Source organism: Chrysemys picta, chromosome 2 (assembly GCF_011386835.1).
Source record: "Chrysemys picta bellii isolate R12L10 chromosome 2, ASM1138683v2, whole genome shotgun sequence".
NCBI lineage: Eukaryota > Metazoa > Chordata > Testudines > Emydidae > Chrysemys > Chrysemys picta.
This window is the reverse complement of record NC_088792.1, coordinates 172,251,175-172,269,754: the sequence shown is the minus strand read 5'-3', so window position 1 is coordinate 172,269,754 and position 18,580 is coordinate 172,251,175. Positions and strand designations below refer to the sequence as shown.

The 18,580-nt window shown below is 38.6% G+C and overlaps 1 protein-coding gene across 2 annotated transcripts in view; it reads right to left on the bottom strand.

The window, feature by feature from the left end:
- The window catches only part of EXOC2 (exocyst complex component 2), a 201,365-nt gene that overhangs the window by 167,622 nt on the left and 15,163 nt on the right, over positions 1-18,580 (bottom strand). For both annotated transcript variants that reach the window (XR_010598715.1, XM_065584883.1), the window contains exons 2-4: positions 10,580-10,739; positions 5,650-5,826; positions 4,137-4,263 (exon numbers count right to left, since the gene is read on the bottom strand). Coding sequence is in view for 1 of the 2 variants with exons in the window: in XM_065584883.1 (XP_065440955.1) it covers positions 4,137-4,263; positions 5,650-5,826; positions 10,580-10,697 (422 nt within the window). In the remaining variant the exon portion in view is untranslated. The remainder of the gene's footprint in view (positions 1-4,136; positions 4,264-5,649; positions 5,827-10,579; positions 10,740-18,580) is intronic.

Sequence of the window (18,580 nt, the reverse complement as noted above, 5' to 3'; positions counted from 1 at the left end):
ATAAAAGTAGAAGACACTGTTAACTCAATTTCTGTTGAATTCTTGCTTTACTTTACAAGCTGATGGCTACACTACAAAGCTAGAATTCAACAAGCAGACTCAATATTTTGAACAAACCACAAAGCCTGGTAAAGAAAACACACAAGCATTGCACTTGAGTTCTAAAGCTGGGTAACAAAGCCTCTTCTAATTTGAACCTGCTTTTATGTTTGAAGTTATAAAAAAAGACCTGACAATAGCAGAGAAGAAATCATCTTAGGAATGTATATTTGTTTGTATATATTGAATCAGCATAATAAAGTCACAACTGTAAATTTTTATCACCAAGTCCTGGTCTCCTTGCAAAATTAACTTAATTTTTTTTAGGCACTTAGTTGCATTTTTATAACTACTAAGGCACCATGTGTACAAAAACAGCAGTTATGACTTTAAAAATATGAAGGACCCAACAGTCAAAGACTGCCAATAAATACCAATTATTAAACTTGCAGGTTGAAAGATGACAGCTTGCATGCTGGGTACACCCATAAAATATTTATTAAATCCTGACTCATGCAAAAGCAGCAACTCTCACTTTCTTTTTTGCATTCAGACAGACTGGTCATGAAGACATTAAACTCCTACTTACATGTACATTTCATGTATGTACACTACTGCTGGAAAAAAAAAGTGATTTATTGAAAATCACTGGAAGCAGATTAATCCACTTTCAGAAGGCATTCCCTCCACTATTACCAAGTAATTCATTATTCAAAGGCTCTTTTCACATAATTCTTAACAATTCCCAAATTATTTCTATTAATCAAATTCCACTTTTGCCTATCTGCTGATTATATACACAAAATCAAATACATTTTCCCCATTCGTACAAATGGTTAAACATTGTTGTTGTTTTTTAAACTAAAAGCCATTCCTAGGGCTTAAGATGTTTGATCATTAAAATCTGAGTTACATATTTGGAGCCATCTTGGAAATACCAATCTGTATGATTCACAATGAATGATTCATTTCAAAATGCATTTGCATTGGACATGGTCCCATAAATAATATTTAGAAAACCACATGAGGCAACTTTCTGTTTAAAAAGAAGAAAGCATTATGCCTGTTTTTTTTAAAACACAGCACACAGGGCAGGTGATTTAGTCATTTCACATCATTGAACCAGCTCTTCTGTCTTACATGCTATTCTGGCATGACCCTTTTTTCCCCTGTGTCTTTACTCTAGGCCTCGTGCTTTCTGGTCCCTCTTCACTTCCTATTATCCTGCCACCTCCCATTTTCTCTCTCTTCTTTCACCCCTTTCCTTCCACAGTTAGTCCTCTTTAAATGCTTCTATTGTCTACCATTATTAGCAAGACTAGTATGCTGACATTTCCCCCCACCTCTACCAGGCAGCAAACCAAGTTCCCACAGAGGATGCAAATTCCACAAAGTCAGACCAGTGCTGCATGCCCATCGCACATTCCTGAATTGAATTTAAACCTGAGAAATGCATCCTAACTTGTGTGCATGTTTAAATAATTTAAGCGAGTCAAAGATGTTGTGTCACCTAGTTCATCTTTGTGGTAATGCAGGATTGTTCTTTATTGTACTAGGCTTACTTCTAGTCCAGTTTTAAATATGCCAAGCAATGGGGCAGCTTACACCACTTTCACTGGGATTCCAAAGCCTAGTAAAGTTTACCATTAGAGAGTGTTATGCTTATAACTACTTGGTCTAAGTTTTACCTTTCTTAATTTAATTGCATTAATCCTAATTGTGCCACCTCTCCCTCCCTCAATGGTTATGCACTTCCCGTATTTGCAGACTTGTGTACCCACTTAATCAATGGTTAGCTAAGCTATACCCATATAGCTTTTAAAATGTCCTTACAAACCAATCCTTTCAGTCTCACAACCATTTCTGTTGTCCTCTGAACTTCCTCCAATTTGTAAAAATAAATACATTAAAAAAAAAAAACTTTCTAGTAAGAGGTGCTCAATATTAACCACAAAATAATCCAATTTCAGTTATCGTTATTATCTCACTGCTGTGTCATGGAATATCTCAGCACATGCAGCCCAAAATTGTATTGGTCCTTTTTGGTCAGATGTCTCACTACTAATTTGTTTTGAATTCACTCTCCTCAGTCAAACCTAAAGATAAGTCTTTCCCAGCATTATTACCTCCCAGATTCCTCCTCCCCATTACATAGCTGTGTTTGGGATTATAATTTCCCAGACGTACCTTGCATTTTTCTAAGAGAATTCACCTCTTGTTGTTTTCTGCCCAGATTTTTTAGATCTTTCCACAACCTTTTGTAATATTTTTGTACCACTCCCTGCACACAAGTAACTGTACATTTTATAACATGCTACTTACTACTACTACTACACAATTAAAGAAGATATTAAGTAAGACTGGATCCAATACTAAACTCATCTGTACCTTCTAGACTCCTCTTTCAATTTAACATTTGTTAAATTAAATCCTTTTTTTTACACTCCTTTCAGGTAGTTGTCAATCCATGTGACAGTAATCATAGCCAAGCTGATCTGAATTCATTTTGACAGTAAGGTTCTGAGGCTGTATCCAAGGGTTTATCAAAATAAAGCCAATCTTAAAAATAACCAAAGTCATGAGTAATAAGCAGCACTGGTTTATGAAGACTAGATCTTGCCAGACAAATATTTGTTTGGATACAGTTACAAAATTGACAGATGAATGGAAAGCAGACAATTTTCTAGACATGATTACTCTCAATATTTTACTAGGGATAGGATTCAGACTTTGAGAGAACAGTAATTGCCAGGATTTAGGGTGGTAAGAATTCAAGTATTTTACAGAAATAATTGTGGAAATGAAAATACTCAAACTTGAATGATGATAATTATTTAACAGAAGATTTTATCCATCGTGGAAAGAATAAAGGGACAATATCCTAATTAAATCCCAAATGCATACACAGTTATGATAACGATTTCAAAAGGTACACTGTCAAATTTGAGAGAGGCCAAAAATTAGAACTTTCTGCTTTCTTGATTCACAAATATGCATCATGCTGCCCCATTCTTGTGTGGTGGTGAAGATACTGAAATAGTTTCTCCTTCACTACTCTGAAGAAATGGACAGAGAGATCACAAACAAGCCATGCACTCCAGACAGAATGGATCCCATAGTAAAATAGTCTAATTTTAAACAACCATTGTTTTTGAAGGGGCTGATATCTTACTTCCGAGGAATTTTATTTCTAAATGCTATTTTAGGTTCGATTATGTTTTGGGCACTGGTAGTGTCCCTTTAAAGCCCTATGATAGATTTATAATAAGGGAGTAAGTTTATTACAGAGCAATTTTATAAAGTCTACAATATTTGTGAATGAAAGCCAAGGAGTTTGTGGTTAGAAACCCATATTAATGTTTCAATAAAAGTAAACTAGTTGATGGATACATAAAACATATTTCACATTGCAATACTAGAAAGAGATATCTATCTAAACACGCTTAAAAGCCCCACAGAACTCAAGCATAACACTGAGTTCTACAACTGCAATGTATAAACCCTTAGCCCAGGGGTAGGCAACCTATGGCACGTGTGCCGAAGGCGGCATGTGAGCTGATTTTCAGTGGCACTCACACTGCCTGGGTCCTGGCCACGAGTCCGGGGGGCTCTGCATTATAATTTAATTTTAAATGAAGCTTCTTAAACATTTAAAAAACCTTATTTATTTTACATACAACAATAGTTTAGTTATATATTATAGACTTATAGAAAGAGATCTTCTAAAAACGTTAAAATGTATTACTGGTACGCGAAAGCTTAAATCAGAGTGAATAAATGAAGACTCGGCACACCACTTCTGAAAGGTTGCTGACCCCTGCCTTAGACCCTAAGTTATTTGCCAATCCCAAAACTGTAAACATCACAAGGTTCAATGAACTAGGCTCTCAGATTATCTGACGTTCTTATCGATCACACAGTAATATAGACAAAAATTAGAATTACCAACCACCACTGAATACTACGTATTGTGCCATCAGCTAATTGAATTTTCTGGTCTTTCCCCACCCTCTAAGCTGTTAAACTTTTCTGGAATTCATATAATGATGTATAGAAAAAACCACTAAGAAAGTGGATTAAAGGCATTTGGTACTCACTTGTCTATCTCAATACCAAGCGGATTAGCTGGACGTAGAGACAAGGGGGGAATCCCTTTGTTCCTGTCAGTACGCGTGTCATAATAGTTCATTTCATCAACCCAGACAGCAGACTGATCCAAGATACCTAGAGAAAATAAAGCACATATCCTTAAAACAACAAAGGCTGTCCAGCACCATCAACCTCGGCCATACTGAATTAATTTGAAAAAGACTGAAAAATATAAAATGCGTGCCTAGGTAATATTTTGGAAGATACAGAACAAAACAACCTGGATACAATTATGCTTAGAATAGCTGGAAAGGTATCAGTGGCAGGGCATCACACCTTACATCTCACAGACTGCACTGTTCTGTTTAAGATACAAAGTACCAATGCAGACAAGTTAACAGAAAATAATAAAATAGCACTTTTCCAAGTCTTTTACTCATCACCTCAAACCCTGTCACCCGTCAAAGATACTAGCTGCTAATGTGGTAGTCTCTCTTTTCATAAATTTTGGGGAAGATTCCTCATTTTCACCACTTAGTCAGAATAAAAGTTAACTCTGGCCACAAGCCCCTTAGCTAGCAAGTCCCCTAGTATGTGGCAGTCCTCAATGAGTGTAGAGCAGAGAGAACTGGCTTCCTCCCAACAGCTCAAGCATAGGGAGCATGTCAAGGCCCTCAGACTTTTGCTGTTTGGCAAAACACAGATTTCTTCCTCCCCCAAGACTTCCCCCTCCCACGAGTTTCTAATAAAGTTTGAAATATTAATATTTGGATTGTAAAACATTAGAACAGCTCTGGGGAAAGTATGTGTTATTTAATTGCCATTGGAACCATAGAAAACAAGAACCTAAACTGTTGCTTTTGTGTAGCCCTTATATAAACAGTGCCTATCTTAATTTCTCAATGATCTAGATTGGATTCTAATTTTTTTTTTTACTCAAAGGACATTTTTGACAGGATTGCAGAAGAAATTTGGGGTTAGACTACCTGACAACATTCTTAATTATTAAACAACACACTAGAAATACCCCAAAAAGAGGTAGGGGTGGGTGGGTCTCTCTCTCTCTCACCAGGTATTAGTTGCTAATGTTACTTAATTATAACAGCATCCAACATTCAACTCCTTTTTTAAAAGGATAACAGTCAGAAGGAACTATAGGTGTACTGTCCACACATTCCTTTTGTGTCTTTTACTGATTCATTAAGCTTAATAGCCCATTAAATAACTTGATTACTGGGACTGTCGTTTTTTCAAGTATTAATATCCATTCTAAAGAGTTTTCGCTTTCAGAAAAACAGATGCCTTCAATGACCAACGTATAAGTATACCTAAAAGGCAGTTTCAACCCAAAATGTGAATTGTTAGTATATATTTTGCAAGTACTAAACAAGTAAAGAGTAACTAAGGAACAACTATCAGTGGGTTAAATTTTATAAATAAATGTTATTTACAAAACCAAAGACATCTAGTCAATTTAATTATTTAGCAAAAGCAATTGTAAGTTTGAATGAGGCAAAATACCTATTTTCTCAGGTTTCAGGAGTTTGAAGGAAACAGTCGAAGTTCCTCTGCCACCTGATTTTGTAGTGACAATAATGTCCCCCTTATCATTTTTAGCTTGTCCCACTCGACACACTATTTTACTGGCAGACATCCATTCAGCAGTCAGCAGACAGTTGTGTCCGCAGATTGTTAAACCTGGAAATCAAAGACTTACTGTGAATAAAACTGATGAAATACAGTCTATCTTACAATAGTTAGTTTTCTGTTTATCTAGACATGTTATAAACAAATAAAAGAATTCTGCCAATCCTGTCTTTTATAATTTAGATGAATAATATTGATGTTTATTTTTAAGCATTTTTTCCTATTTTTATGCATTTAAACTTTCAGTTGTGGAAAATTATGGGTGGGGGATGTCAGACAATTATTTAATGACAAAGAGATTCAAACTATTAAGCATTATAAGCTGTTAAAATACAAATTGTTAACATCACATGTCAAAATATACAAAGTAAATATCCTTAAATCAACAAATCAGACCCGTTGTTACTATTCATTCCCTAATCCATTTGTAACAAGTCTAATTCAAAAATCTAAACAACTGGATTTTAACTCTAATAAGTTCTCAGGCAAAGTACAAAAAATGCTGCTTATCTTTATATTTTGATTACTATCAGTGTAAGTATTTGTTGTGTACGTACAGTGAAATCAATGTTTACTGACAGTGACTGATAAAAATCTAATCCTTCCAAGCCTAGTTAGAGATCATTGAGGTGCTCTCATCTGTACCTCTTCTATAGTATTATGTGGACCCAATACAGTAAGGAAATCATGGGTATATTTTTCAAAAGCACATAGGTCACTTAAGAACCTAAGTCCTATTGATTTTCAGTGGGAGGTAGGCACTTTTGAAAATAGGACTTAAGCTCCTAATCATTTAGGTGCCTTTGAAACGGTTTCTCCCTATGTACTAAGTACATTGCTGATCAGCCTCTAGATCTTCAAAACACTGCTCAAATATTAATTATTCAGTTTTCAGATGTAGGTGTCTAGCTTAACTCCTGCCCCAATACAGATGGTACATCACTGTAATCAGACAATGCCAGTTTTTTTTTTTTTTTTAAATTGGGTTGGTTTGTATTTTCAATTTCTAGAAACCTCTTACCAATTTAACAGATACTTACATGAAAAAGGTCCGCATGTGTCACACAGCCCCAAATATTTCACACTTTCTTTTCTCATAATTTAATTCTTTGACTGCACACAGTAGACAATTTGGCAGGTTTGAGGTTTTTGTCAGATAGCACATCTCTACCTGGGCAAATTCATTTTTTTTAAGGGGACTAAAATGCTTGTTATAACAGAGTAGAATATTCAGAAAGAATTATTTTTAAAATGTACAGGGATGGTAGATAAATTATATATTTTTTAAAGGTGACCATCCACTGCCTTCTTCATTCTATTCAGCAAAATAGTATCCAATACTGATTGCAGTACCTCTCCAGTTCATGCACTGAATGAGAGCACCCTTTTTTGGCAATGACACGACGCCATTTGTAGACTATTACTAGAAGCTATGGGATACTAAGCTGATCAACATAATAAGGGAGTTTATATGATGGAAGCAGATGTGCAGTGAGGTCGCATATAGGCCTGGGTGATTATTGTGATATTGTGACTGGAGTTGGGCAAGGATCTGTGTTATTTAACAATCCTCTTTGAATTAGCACCCGACTGGGTGATGAAGAGGGCAACAAAAGGCACTATGGATGGTGTAAAATAGGTTAGCGGAGATAAGTTACATGACTTTGACTTTGCTGATGAAATTGCTTTACTAAGTATGATGTGGAACTGAATGATTCCCCTCGTATCAGATGTAGAACAGGAAGCAGCAAAAATTGGATTGAAAGTAAAAAGTTATAAAGGTCAGAAACTGGACAACAGATGTAAAGATGTATGGGAATGGAAAAGAAATCACACAGGTAGAAGAGTTCAGCTATCTGGGGAATGTGATGACATTTGAAGGGGACTGTGAAAGATATTCATACAAAATTAGAAAAAGCAAACAGAGGTCTTTCACATCAAACTAAACCATGACTATACCATGGGACTGTACTGAGCTCACTACTGTACAGAGCAGAGACAATGGCTAACACAAAGCAATTGATGGGTAATCTCCACAAATGGCTGAGGAAGATATTACACATTTTATGGAAAGACAAAACAACAAATGCAAGAGTAAGGAAGCTGACAGAGCAGAACATGTTAGAAAATATCAACAACAAAAAAAGGCTCAGGTGATTTGGACATGTACAACATATGGAAGATTGGAACAAGTGTTAAGCAAGCATTGTACCTGTGGGAGGAAGGAGAAAGTGAGGAAGACCAAGGAAGAACTGGCAAAAGACAGTGACATAGTAAACTGAATATGCTGGCATCACCTGAACTACTACAAAACTAGTGAGTGACCGTAATCAATGGAGGAACTGGACTCCCAGATGTGTCAGTGGTACCAGAGGAACTAAGATCTAAAGTAAAGGTGACCAGCAGAGAAATAAATCTTGTCTCTGTGCAGCAGTGTGTTATTGTTTGTTTGTTTGGGTTTTTGGGGGTGGTGGGGGGGAGAGATAGGGAAAAAAAGAAAGAAAGGTTTTATGTTTGTGTTTTGCCTTCAGAATGTATGAAATATCAAACCCTGTCTTTTCTGGGCTTTTGCCCAGAATTTTTGGAAGGACAAAAATAAGAGGCTGGAGTGAAACTTTTCTCAGCTCCGACTGAAAAGGTGAGACAGTTGAATCTAACATTTTCCCAAGGGTGTGATAGGAGTTTGAATTAAGTAGGTACTAAAAAAATAATAAAGAAAAAAAGAAATCAGACTCTGAAACCTGGGCAATTGAGAGCGAAAGTGATTTTTAGTCACTATTTAAAGACTCTTGTCTTATGATATAATTGCCACTAGTTTGTCAAGTATACATAAAGTCATCCCACAAAACCAGTGTAGACAACACCAGACTTTTCTAGTATAAAGACTAGCAAGGGGAAAAAAGCATTTATTTATTTTTTTAAATTATAACAACATTCAGAATGTTTTTATACATCAAAAGAAGCAAAAAAGAGCAGCCTGTTTCCTCCTTTGTAGGTCAGTTTTAAGGTTCACTCAATAAGATTAATTTAATTACTATTTAATTTAACTTGATGGAATAATTTAACTTGGATTTTCACTAAAATATGTAGGAAATGTTTATACTTGTGCAAAATCATTTGAAGATTTCTACATTATTTAAGAGTTTCTTTCCTGCCTTCAATTTTATTTCTTAAATAAATATTACTACTCAGGGAACATGGGACTTAAGAAGTCCACTAACTTAAAAATTTGCTATGATCGGCTTCACCTCACAGAATAATAAATGACATGGCACTGTAATGTATGTGCTCTTCATTAATGTTTTGCATACCACACTAAATATAGTAATGGCACAGGGCTAAAACTTTAAAACTGACAAAAGATCTCCCTCGATACATATTTGAATCCAGAAACAAACTTTGTTCCCAAATGACAGAACTTCCTTATAAATGAAAAGTATTTTCTTAAATTTTCTGCAAGTGTTTTTAAAGTTTCAAAGTTGCAAGTGACTTACAACCTGGTTGTTTTTAACAGAATGACCTAAAAAGGCATATTCTCTTTCTTCATACACGTGGTACTCAGTTTATTCCCAAGCACATAATATTTTCTACTTTTTATTGAATTGTAATGCTTTTTGGCAGCAGGTGGTAAGGAGAGTTTAACTGAGGTTTATAAAAATATTAGGCTTGAATCCAACAAAGACTTACAAATGTGAGTACTCCCATCATGTGTAACTCTTTGCAAGACTGGGACCTTAGGGAATGTCTATGCTGCGATAAAAAACCCATGGCACTGAGTCTCAGAGCTCAGATCAACTGACATGGGATCACATGACTCGACTGTAAGGCTAAAAATAGCAGTGTAGACGTTTGGGTTCAGGATGGAGCCCGAGCTCTGAGACCCTCCCCACTCATAGGGTCACAGAGCCTAGGCTCCAGTGGAAGCCAGAACTTCTACACTGCAATTTTAGAGCCCCACAAGCCCAAGTCTGCTGACCCGGGCCAGCCACAGACGTGTAGATGTACCTTTCGATACTCCCCAGAATAAACTAAATGTTAAATAAGCTAAGATAAAAATTGCAATGACTTTCAACTCTCCTACATCAACACAGAAGATGATTAGCAGCAAAGATCTGAAAGAAGACTTATTTACACTGTAAAGTAATGCACAATTGCCCAGGTGTATTATTGGAGGGGGTGTGGTGTGGCGTGGCATAGCGTGACTTCAAGTGGCAACACAGAGTCCAGGTGAATTAGATGGAATGCTAAAAAGTACAACAAAAATTGTGTATATATAGTGCCTTTTACCTACATATATCAAAGGTTTTTTTGTTTTGTTTGGTTGTGTTTTTAAACAAATATTCACTAAGCTTCAACACCCTGGTCAGAGCAGGAAAATGTTGATATACCCTTTTTTTAGATGGCAAACTGAAACACAGTAAAGTTAAACAATTTGAACACAGCCACAAAAGTCACTGGCAGAGTAGGGAACAGAACTTGGGAGTTCTGTTTTACAATCATGGGGTAAAATCCTGGTTCCATTGAAACCAAAGACAAAACTCTCATTGGCTTCACTACGGCCAGATTTCACCATGGACTCTAACTACAAAACAAACCACCTCTGGCATAAGTAATAAGGTACACATATATTTAACGTGTACATTACCAATTCAAAACCATCCTTTCAAACTCATGGGGATAATTGTATATTATCATACTACCCATCGTTTATTTCCTCTGAATGTAAAAATATCAGAATCTGTCACCAAGCAGTTTCTTGCAGTCTAAAAATGTGGAATGCATCAAACCATTTCTCTGAATTTACCTATGAGGTCTGTTGGCCCAGTTCCCAAGTTTTCTCCTCTAATTGTGACTTTTGTCCATGAAATCCCTTCATTGGGAGAGATACCAGTTACAAGAGGGGGCTGGCGTGATCGAGACATGATATTTTCCTTCTGTGATTGGAAATCCAGTTACTCAGCAATCTGTTCAATAAGGAACAATAAATACAGTATGTAAGTATTTACAAAATAATTATACCAAAAACTGAAAACATTAAAATTGTAAAACTAAACATCTTTTAAAAATGTTTTTATAAAAAACAGTTTTCACCACACATTTTAAATATTTTATATTAATTACTAGATGTCCTTGCATTTACACATATGTATATTCAGTAACTCCAGATCTGAATTAAGTAAGGAAAGTAAAACCCCCCCAAAAAGATACATTAGAAATAAATCCATTAACATTCATAATGGTAAGTCAGAGTACACATGTATAAGATCATAGTAGTAAGAATTTGGAAGAATCTACTCAGTCAAGTCCATCGTTGGCTTAGATCAGAGGTACGATACTATGTATGTTCAGAACCATAACACCCCCCTTTCTTGGGGGAGAGGGGGAAGAGGATTCCTGCGGAGTAGTTTAGATAAATGATGAGCGTTTCTCCAAAATGGAAACCATTCTTACTCTGAAAGTAAGAGACAGCTCCCGATACCAACATAAAGGAGAAATCAATATTATCAACAACAATATAAAAAAATCCTACCTGGCCCAGGACAATATACGCTTTGAATACGTATTCAAACAGCATGTGAAATTGTTTGAGAACCATTTCCAGAATAGTATCATTTTGCATTTCAAATCAGGAGCCTGCCTGAATCATTTCAGTTATCTCAGCAGTCGTAAACACTACTAAAACTCCTGTGTCATGCAACTCATACTTAATCCGTGATTAATTCTGATGCTAAACTTCTTGCTGTTTATTAGTAACTTTCACTTGCGAAGCTTTGTAAGCCAAAAAGCAGATGCACATGGCTTGAAGCAACATCAGCTCCCACTGGGTTCTTTCTGCAGCTGCTGCACAGGGATTCAGTCCAAAGAAGCAAATAGGTCCTGTAGTAACTTCAACAGTAAAAAAAGGGGCAAGCATAGCCGGGTTCAGGGACAGCCATCCACATATGATGACTCCTGTCTCAAGGGATATATGGATCACTTCATCTGTTCTGTGACCCCCTAATCTTGCCAGGCAGGACAATTTTTTTTTTTAAACTCTGAGGGGGAACCTCACAGCATTTAGTCCCCTCTGCCCGACCTTCCCCCTGTTGCTTTTGGGGAGAAGATGATCTGTCATCACGTATTTATAACAGGAACTTCTCTAGTCTAGGCAAGCCGATAACCAAATATGACACCTAAAAAAAATGGCTGAAACCTTTCAGCGCAACTTAAATACATGCTAGTGAGAACGTGACAGGATGTGATCCATGACAAATGACTTCTGAGTAGTTCAAAAATATATTGGTTTAAGGTATAAGATAATATATTATGAAAGTAACAAAAGCACAGGTACTGTACAATATAAAAGTCAGGCCTGGTGGCTGTCCAAAATGGATTAAAGCTACCTGTGCAACCTTAATTCAACCTCTTTGTGCATATTATGAGTGGGGCCCTACCAAATTCACGGTCCATTTTGGTCAATTTCCTGGTCATAGGATTTAAAAATAATAAATTTCATGATTTCAGCTATTTAAATCTGAAATTTCACAGGGTGTAATTGTAGGGGTCCTGACCCAAAAAGGAGGTGTGTGTGTGTGTGTATGTGGGGGGGGATTACAAGGTTATTGTGGGGGGTTTGTGGTACTGCTACCCTTACGGTAAGTCTATACTTACCGCCAGACCTGGAGGTAAGCAATCGATCTTCTGGGATCGATTTATCGCGTCTTGTCTAGATGCGATAAATCGATCCCGGAAGTGCTTGCCGTCGACGCCGGTACTCCTGCTCCGCGAGAGGAGTACGTGGAGTCGACGGGGGAGCCTGCCTGCCGCATCTGGACCCGCGGTAAGTTCGAACTAAGGTACTTCCACTTCAGCTACGTTATTCACGTAGCTGAAGTTGCGTATCTTAGTTCGAAGTGGGGGGTTAGTGTGGACCAGGCCTTACTTCTGTAATGCTGCTGGCAGTGGCGTTGCCTTCAGATCTGGGCAGATGGAGAGCAGTGGGTGCTGGCCAGGATCCCAGCTCTGAAGGCAGAGCTGCCACCACCAGCAGTGCAGAAGTAAGGATGGCATGGTATGGAATTGCACTGTTGCCTGCAGAGCCAGGCCTTCAGTCAGCAGCCGCCACTCTCTGGCCGCCCAGCTCTGAAGGCAACAGTGGAGAATTAAGGATGGCATAGTATGGTATTGCCACCCTTACTTCTGCGCTGCTGCTGGCGGGGCACTGCCTTCAGAGCTGGGCACCTGACCAACAGCTGCCGCTCTCCAGCCACCCAGCTCTAAAGGCAGCAATTTATCCACTCACAGACTATTTTTTCAATGGGATTCCTACCTCACTCAATGCACAGGATGGGCAGGGCTCACTTAATGAGCACCTATTCAATATTTTGTTTTCCCTTCATTGTTCAATGCGTGACCCCAAGCTGTGCTTACTACACGCTACTCAAACCCTATTCTGAAGACAGGATTATTAATTTCCTCTAGGCCTTTTCTATGGTGCTCATCACTACAGTATCTGAGTGATTCATAAACATTAACTAACTTTCACAACACCCAAATGAGAAGGGATTATCATTCCCATTTTACAGATGAAGAACTGAGGTACAAAGAGATTAAGGTCAAAAGTATCCACTAATTTTGGTAACCAATTTGAGATGACTAGGACATGATTTTTCAGAGTACATTGAACAAATGAAGTGCTATATAATACTAAGTACAGCTCCCATTCACTTCAGTTGCAACTGTGAATGCTCCACACTTCTGCAGATCAGACACCAAATCTCATCTCAGGCACCCAGAAAATGAGGAACACAAAATTAGTGACCACCATGAAAAGTTTGGTTAAGTGACTTGTCAAGCATCATATAATAATACTATGGTAGAGACAGGAATAGAATCCAATTCTCCAGGGCAGCAATCAACTGCCTTAATCATGAGACCACCTTCTCTCTTTGCATCCCGTGCCTCATTCACGACACACTACCCATTTTCTGCCACAAATGACACAGGGTCCTACAGACAGGTCTTCTTCACTACACAACCCTGTTTAATCCCCTGAGCAAACCCATCCTGTGCACTGAATGAGGCAGAGGGTCTGTGGAAAAAAATACTATGTAATCATGGCACAGAAACTGTATCATAATGCATATGAACAAGGGGGACGAATTAAATTAAATGTATAATCTTAATTCTGGCATTTCCTAGCTTTTGGGTGCTTGGTATTGCAACCTTAATAATGTTCTTTTAACACAATTTTTAGTGTGTAATTTCCTACATTTTTAAAATACAGGGAGTCCTCTGACTTACAACACAATTCTGAAGAACGAATTATGTCATAAGTCGAAACATTGTAAGTCGAAATTGTTTTCCCATAGGAATCAATGGTATGAAGCGGAGATTGGTTCCTGAACAAAGGCTTGATACACTATTTTCACCATAATAACTCAGATTTTTTGTACTAAATGAATTGATAACTAATGTTGCAACATCAATGTATTTACTTTACACTGTAAACAGCATTCAAATAAACATATAAACTCACATATGCTGCTCAGAATGCTGGCAACACAGGCTCAGAAAGCCAGGGAGAATGGCACACATGTTGAGCCTCAGACAATCACTGTTCAACCTTTCTGATTGGCTCCCCGCCCCAGGCTCAGCCAATCAAAACCAAGCAGCAACCCTACCCAGCAACAAGCTGCTGCCTCAAAGCCAATCAGAAGTGACCCATTCCAGCTCCATACCAGTATAACGCAACCAGGAAGTGATTTCAAGTGAACTTTATTCAAACTGAGCATCGTAAGGGCGAACCAAGCGTCGTAGGAGCAAAACGGGCAGTCAATTGAAAAGCATCATAAGTGGAGTCCAACATAGGTCGGGTGTCGTAAGTCTGAGGACTCCCTGTAGTCAACTGAAAAAACATAAATTCTATCATGTGTCATCATATTGACACCCACATGGATCAGCAGCAGGGTTGGAACCCTTTATATCCATTGCACAGACCTCAGTCACTTGACCTAGTGGACTGATAGCAGTAGAAGGTAGTCATCCTCTGTGGACCAGCACTAGAGGTGGGATGAGACACTTTGCCAGAGGATTTCATAGTTATTTGTTGATAGCAGAGGAATGGCGAGACTCTGGAATCTTGGGTTCCATTCCAGACTCTGAAGTGGAGTGTGAAGGGGACACAGACTTCTCTGTCCATTCCCCCTTAGTTTGACCCCTTTCCAAACTGTCCCTGTCCTAATCCCCTTCCCCACTCCTAGCCATTCCTAGCCTCCACTCTTCAGGCTTCTCATCCAAAATCCTAGTCCCAGTTTTCTTGCCCAGCAAGTCCTCGTCTCACCCATCCCAACAGCTTATCCCAGTCTTTCCCACAGTCCCAGTCTCCTAGCCCAGCAATTCAAGTGCCCACACCATATCCTTTTCCCCAGGCTCTCAGGCCATCCAGTCCCAGTTTCCCCCTCCCTGCTCATCTGATGTCTCTCTTCCGCACTCTGGCCTCCATTTGCCTCCTCTGTCTTATCTCAGTGTGTGCCACCCCACCCCTGCTTTTCCCTCAGTATCTGTAAAAAAAAAAAAAAAAAAAAAAAAGTGACAGTTCTCCCCTCACCCTTGGCTCTCTGTCCTATCTATCTCCCCACTCCCTTATCCCCAGTCTCCTTGCCTAGCCAGTCCCACTACAATTCCAATTCCCTCTCCATCCCCCAGTTCCAGTCTTCCACCCCTAAGTGCATTGTTCACATCTATTCCCTCTCTGCCCACTTTCTGGTTCAGCTCTTGTCCCCTCTGCATTCCATTCAGATAGCTTCCTCTTCTTCAATGCCTGGGCACCAGTAGAAGAGGGCATTAAGAGCACAGAAGAGACAGTCTCCTTGCTCTCAGTTCCTGTGCCAGGCCAGCTGGGAACTGCAGTTTCAGTGAAAGTCCTGCTCAGACCCAGGTTGCAGTATGCTCAGTGAGGACAGAATCTTCAGAGAATTAAATTGCTAGGCTGTAGCAAGTCTCTGAGCACGTGCGAACTGTGATTTTATTTATTTATTTATTTATTTGTTACAACTTGCCCAAATTTGGGTGGATTTTCACAGGGACAGCAAAAAGCACATCCCGAGAAATTCTCCTGCCAAATTTCAAATCCCTGCACCGAACAAGAGTAGCTAGAACTTCTCAATAAAAAAGTTGTAAGAATTTTTATTAACATGGGCAAAACAATGTATTTTTCACTAGGCTCATTCTCAGAAGTGACTGAAATGTTTTGAATGACATTTTCCAAAAACCTCAGCCTGAGGCAGACACCAGACATTCATAATTTCAGCCAAAATAGTTACAATTTTGCAAACTTCTAACCAAGTACCAAATGAAAATATGATCTCATAATGTGAAATGTAAAGCAACCTTAATAATAGGAGCTCTGCCTCTAATAAATAAGATGTTCAAAGGTTAAGTACATGCTTATCCCTCCTCACAAGTTTTGTGCCTATTGCCAAGTTTAAAAATACTGGTAGCATAGGAAATTTTGACTGTATTTCCCACATGGATCAAAGGTAGCAGTTATCATAGGCCCAGATTCATCCCTTCCTGTGGGAAGGCATCCAGGGAGAAGACAATATTGTCAGTCGAGGAGATGGTGTTCCTTCCCCCAAAAAGCTGGCTTTGGAGACTACTCTGAAACTTGAAGGATAACAGGGCCATCTGTGAACAAGTCGTGTGTCTCTGGTCCCTGACAGACTCCCCACCCCTTCTCAGGCCCAGAGTTGATGACTCCACTAGAGACCTACAGAGATTTCCCCAGAATCAAAGAATCCTTGAAATGTAAAGATCTTGAGAGGTCACCTAGTCCAGCTCCCTATGCTGAGACAGGATAGAAGAGATCTTGCAACCTAGGACTGTATTATTCTCTTTGAGTGATTTCCACAGGGCCAGAAGGAAAATACTGTGCATTCTCCAGTAGCCTGCCCACCTAGTCTCTATCCCCTCCATCAGTGTGGAGAGATCTCCACAGAAAGTAGAGGGTGTGACAGTGCCATGGAGGTTGCTAAGCACCCCACTTCTGCAGGAATTGGAAGACAGATGCATGGATCTGAGTGAGATCATCTGGACCATTATATTCATTGGACACATTTTAGAGAGATTTATATAGAATTTTAAATCAATGACCAAAACACAGGTCAAAATTGGGGACTCTTCAGAGCCTCACTAGTAATGTGGGGAAAATCTCTAGAAGACAAAATGAAACAGAAATAAACTATTTTGTTATTGCTTGCTTTTTCTTCACCAGAAAATTTTTCAGTTTCTTTTTACTGGGGATAGTGCATCTTTCAAAATATCTGGGTATACAGGTAATGTGTTGGAATTGAGACTAAACTCAAAAGTAATATTAAAACATATTTTGCTGGATTTCAGAAACTAGCACTTGATCTCTTTCCATGATGAGCTGAATATATGTAATAAAAATGTTGAGCCTTCTGAAGTCTAATATTTTTTCTAAACTATTTCTATATTTATTGCAGAACAGCTTTAAAAATACTTCACTGGAATAGAGAGCCTGAAATAAATCTCAAAATGTTACAGCTAGACTATAGCATTCAGACTGTCTAGAGTAGTTGAGTTTTTATTTATAACAATTGGCTTCATTATTTCACAGAATAGGTAAAGGAATACTATATATATCCTCCTACCTACAAAGAGCGAGCAAGTGCTTGGGACCATTCCACTAAAGAAGTTTTGTTCTGTATTTAGATGTATAATATTAAACAGAGAGCATGAGAGAGAGAGAGAGAGAGAGAGAGAGCGCGTACACGCGCGAGAAAGAGAATATACCTAGGTCTTAGAGCACTTATATAAAGAAACAGAAAGATGCAGAATTGTATGGGTTTGTTAACACTGGTGTAGAAGGGACAATGTAAAATAAAATGTTAAACAGTATTCTTCAAGGATCCCAACTACTGCACAGATATCTGCTAGAAATACCACATACAACATTATAATCAATTTGCCAAATCTCTACAAATAATAGTTATCATTGCAGTTAACCTTCCAGTAAATTTGACTCGTGAAAACAATATAGAAATTATTCTCTCCATTCTGCTACCTGGGGCTTACACCGTGCATTTCTAATTCATGGTGCTACTAGAAAGTAGAATTCTGGTTTTACTTCCCATTCCCTCACTTGCAGTGACTATTTGCCAAAATATAAATAGTCAGGTAAATATTGGGTAAGTCTGCCCTGACCACGGGCTTTTATATTCTAATTGATTCCTTCTGCAAATGAAGACGTCATATTTCTAGGATGGATGAAGTAATCAAGTAGGGAAAGGTAAGACTGGCACTTTTTAAAAAGGGGACTCAATGAAGGAGGACACAATGGATTGTCAGAAATTAACTAAGAATAAAAATATTTGCATTAATTATTAAAAAAGCAATATTTTCAGGCTTTCTAGCATTATTGCAAATGTAAAGACCATGGATTGGAACTTATAACACTGACCATTAACATAACACATAGTATACTGAATGGTATTTTTTTGTCAGCATTTCGTCACAGGAAGACCCTTGTTCTGTGTACAGCCCAACTGACTAGGGTTACCATACGTCCGTTTTTTCCTGGACATGTCCGGCTTTTCGGCAATCAAACCCCCGTCCGGGGGGAATTGCCAAAAAGCCGAACATGTCCGGGAAAATGCCGGCCGGGCACTTCCCCTCCCGCGGCTGCTCTGCTCCTCCCCTGACTCTTCGGCTCTGTTTAAGAGCCGAGCTGCCCGAGCGCTATGGGCTTCAGGCAGCCCCCTTGCCTCCGGACCCCAGCCGCCGGCCGGGCACTTCCCCTCCC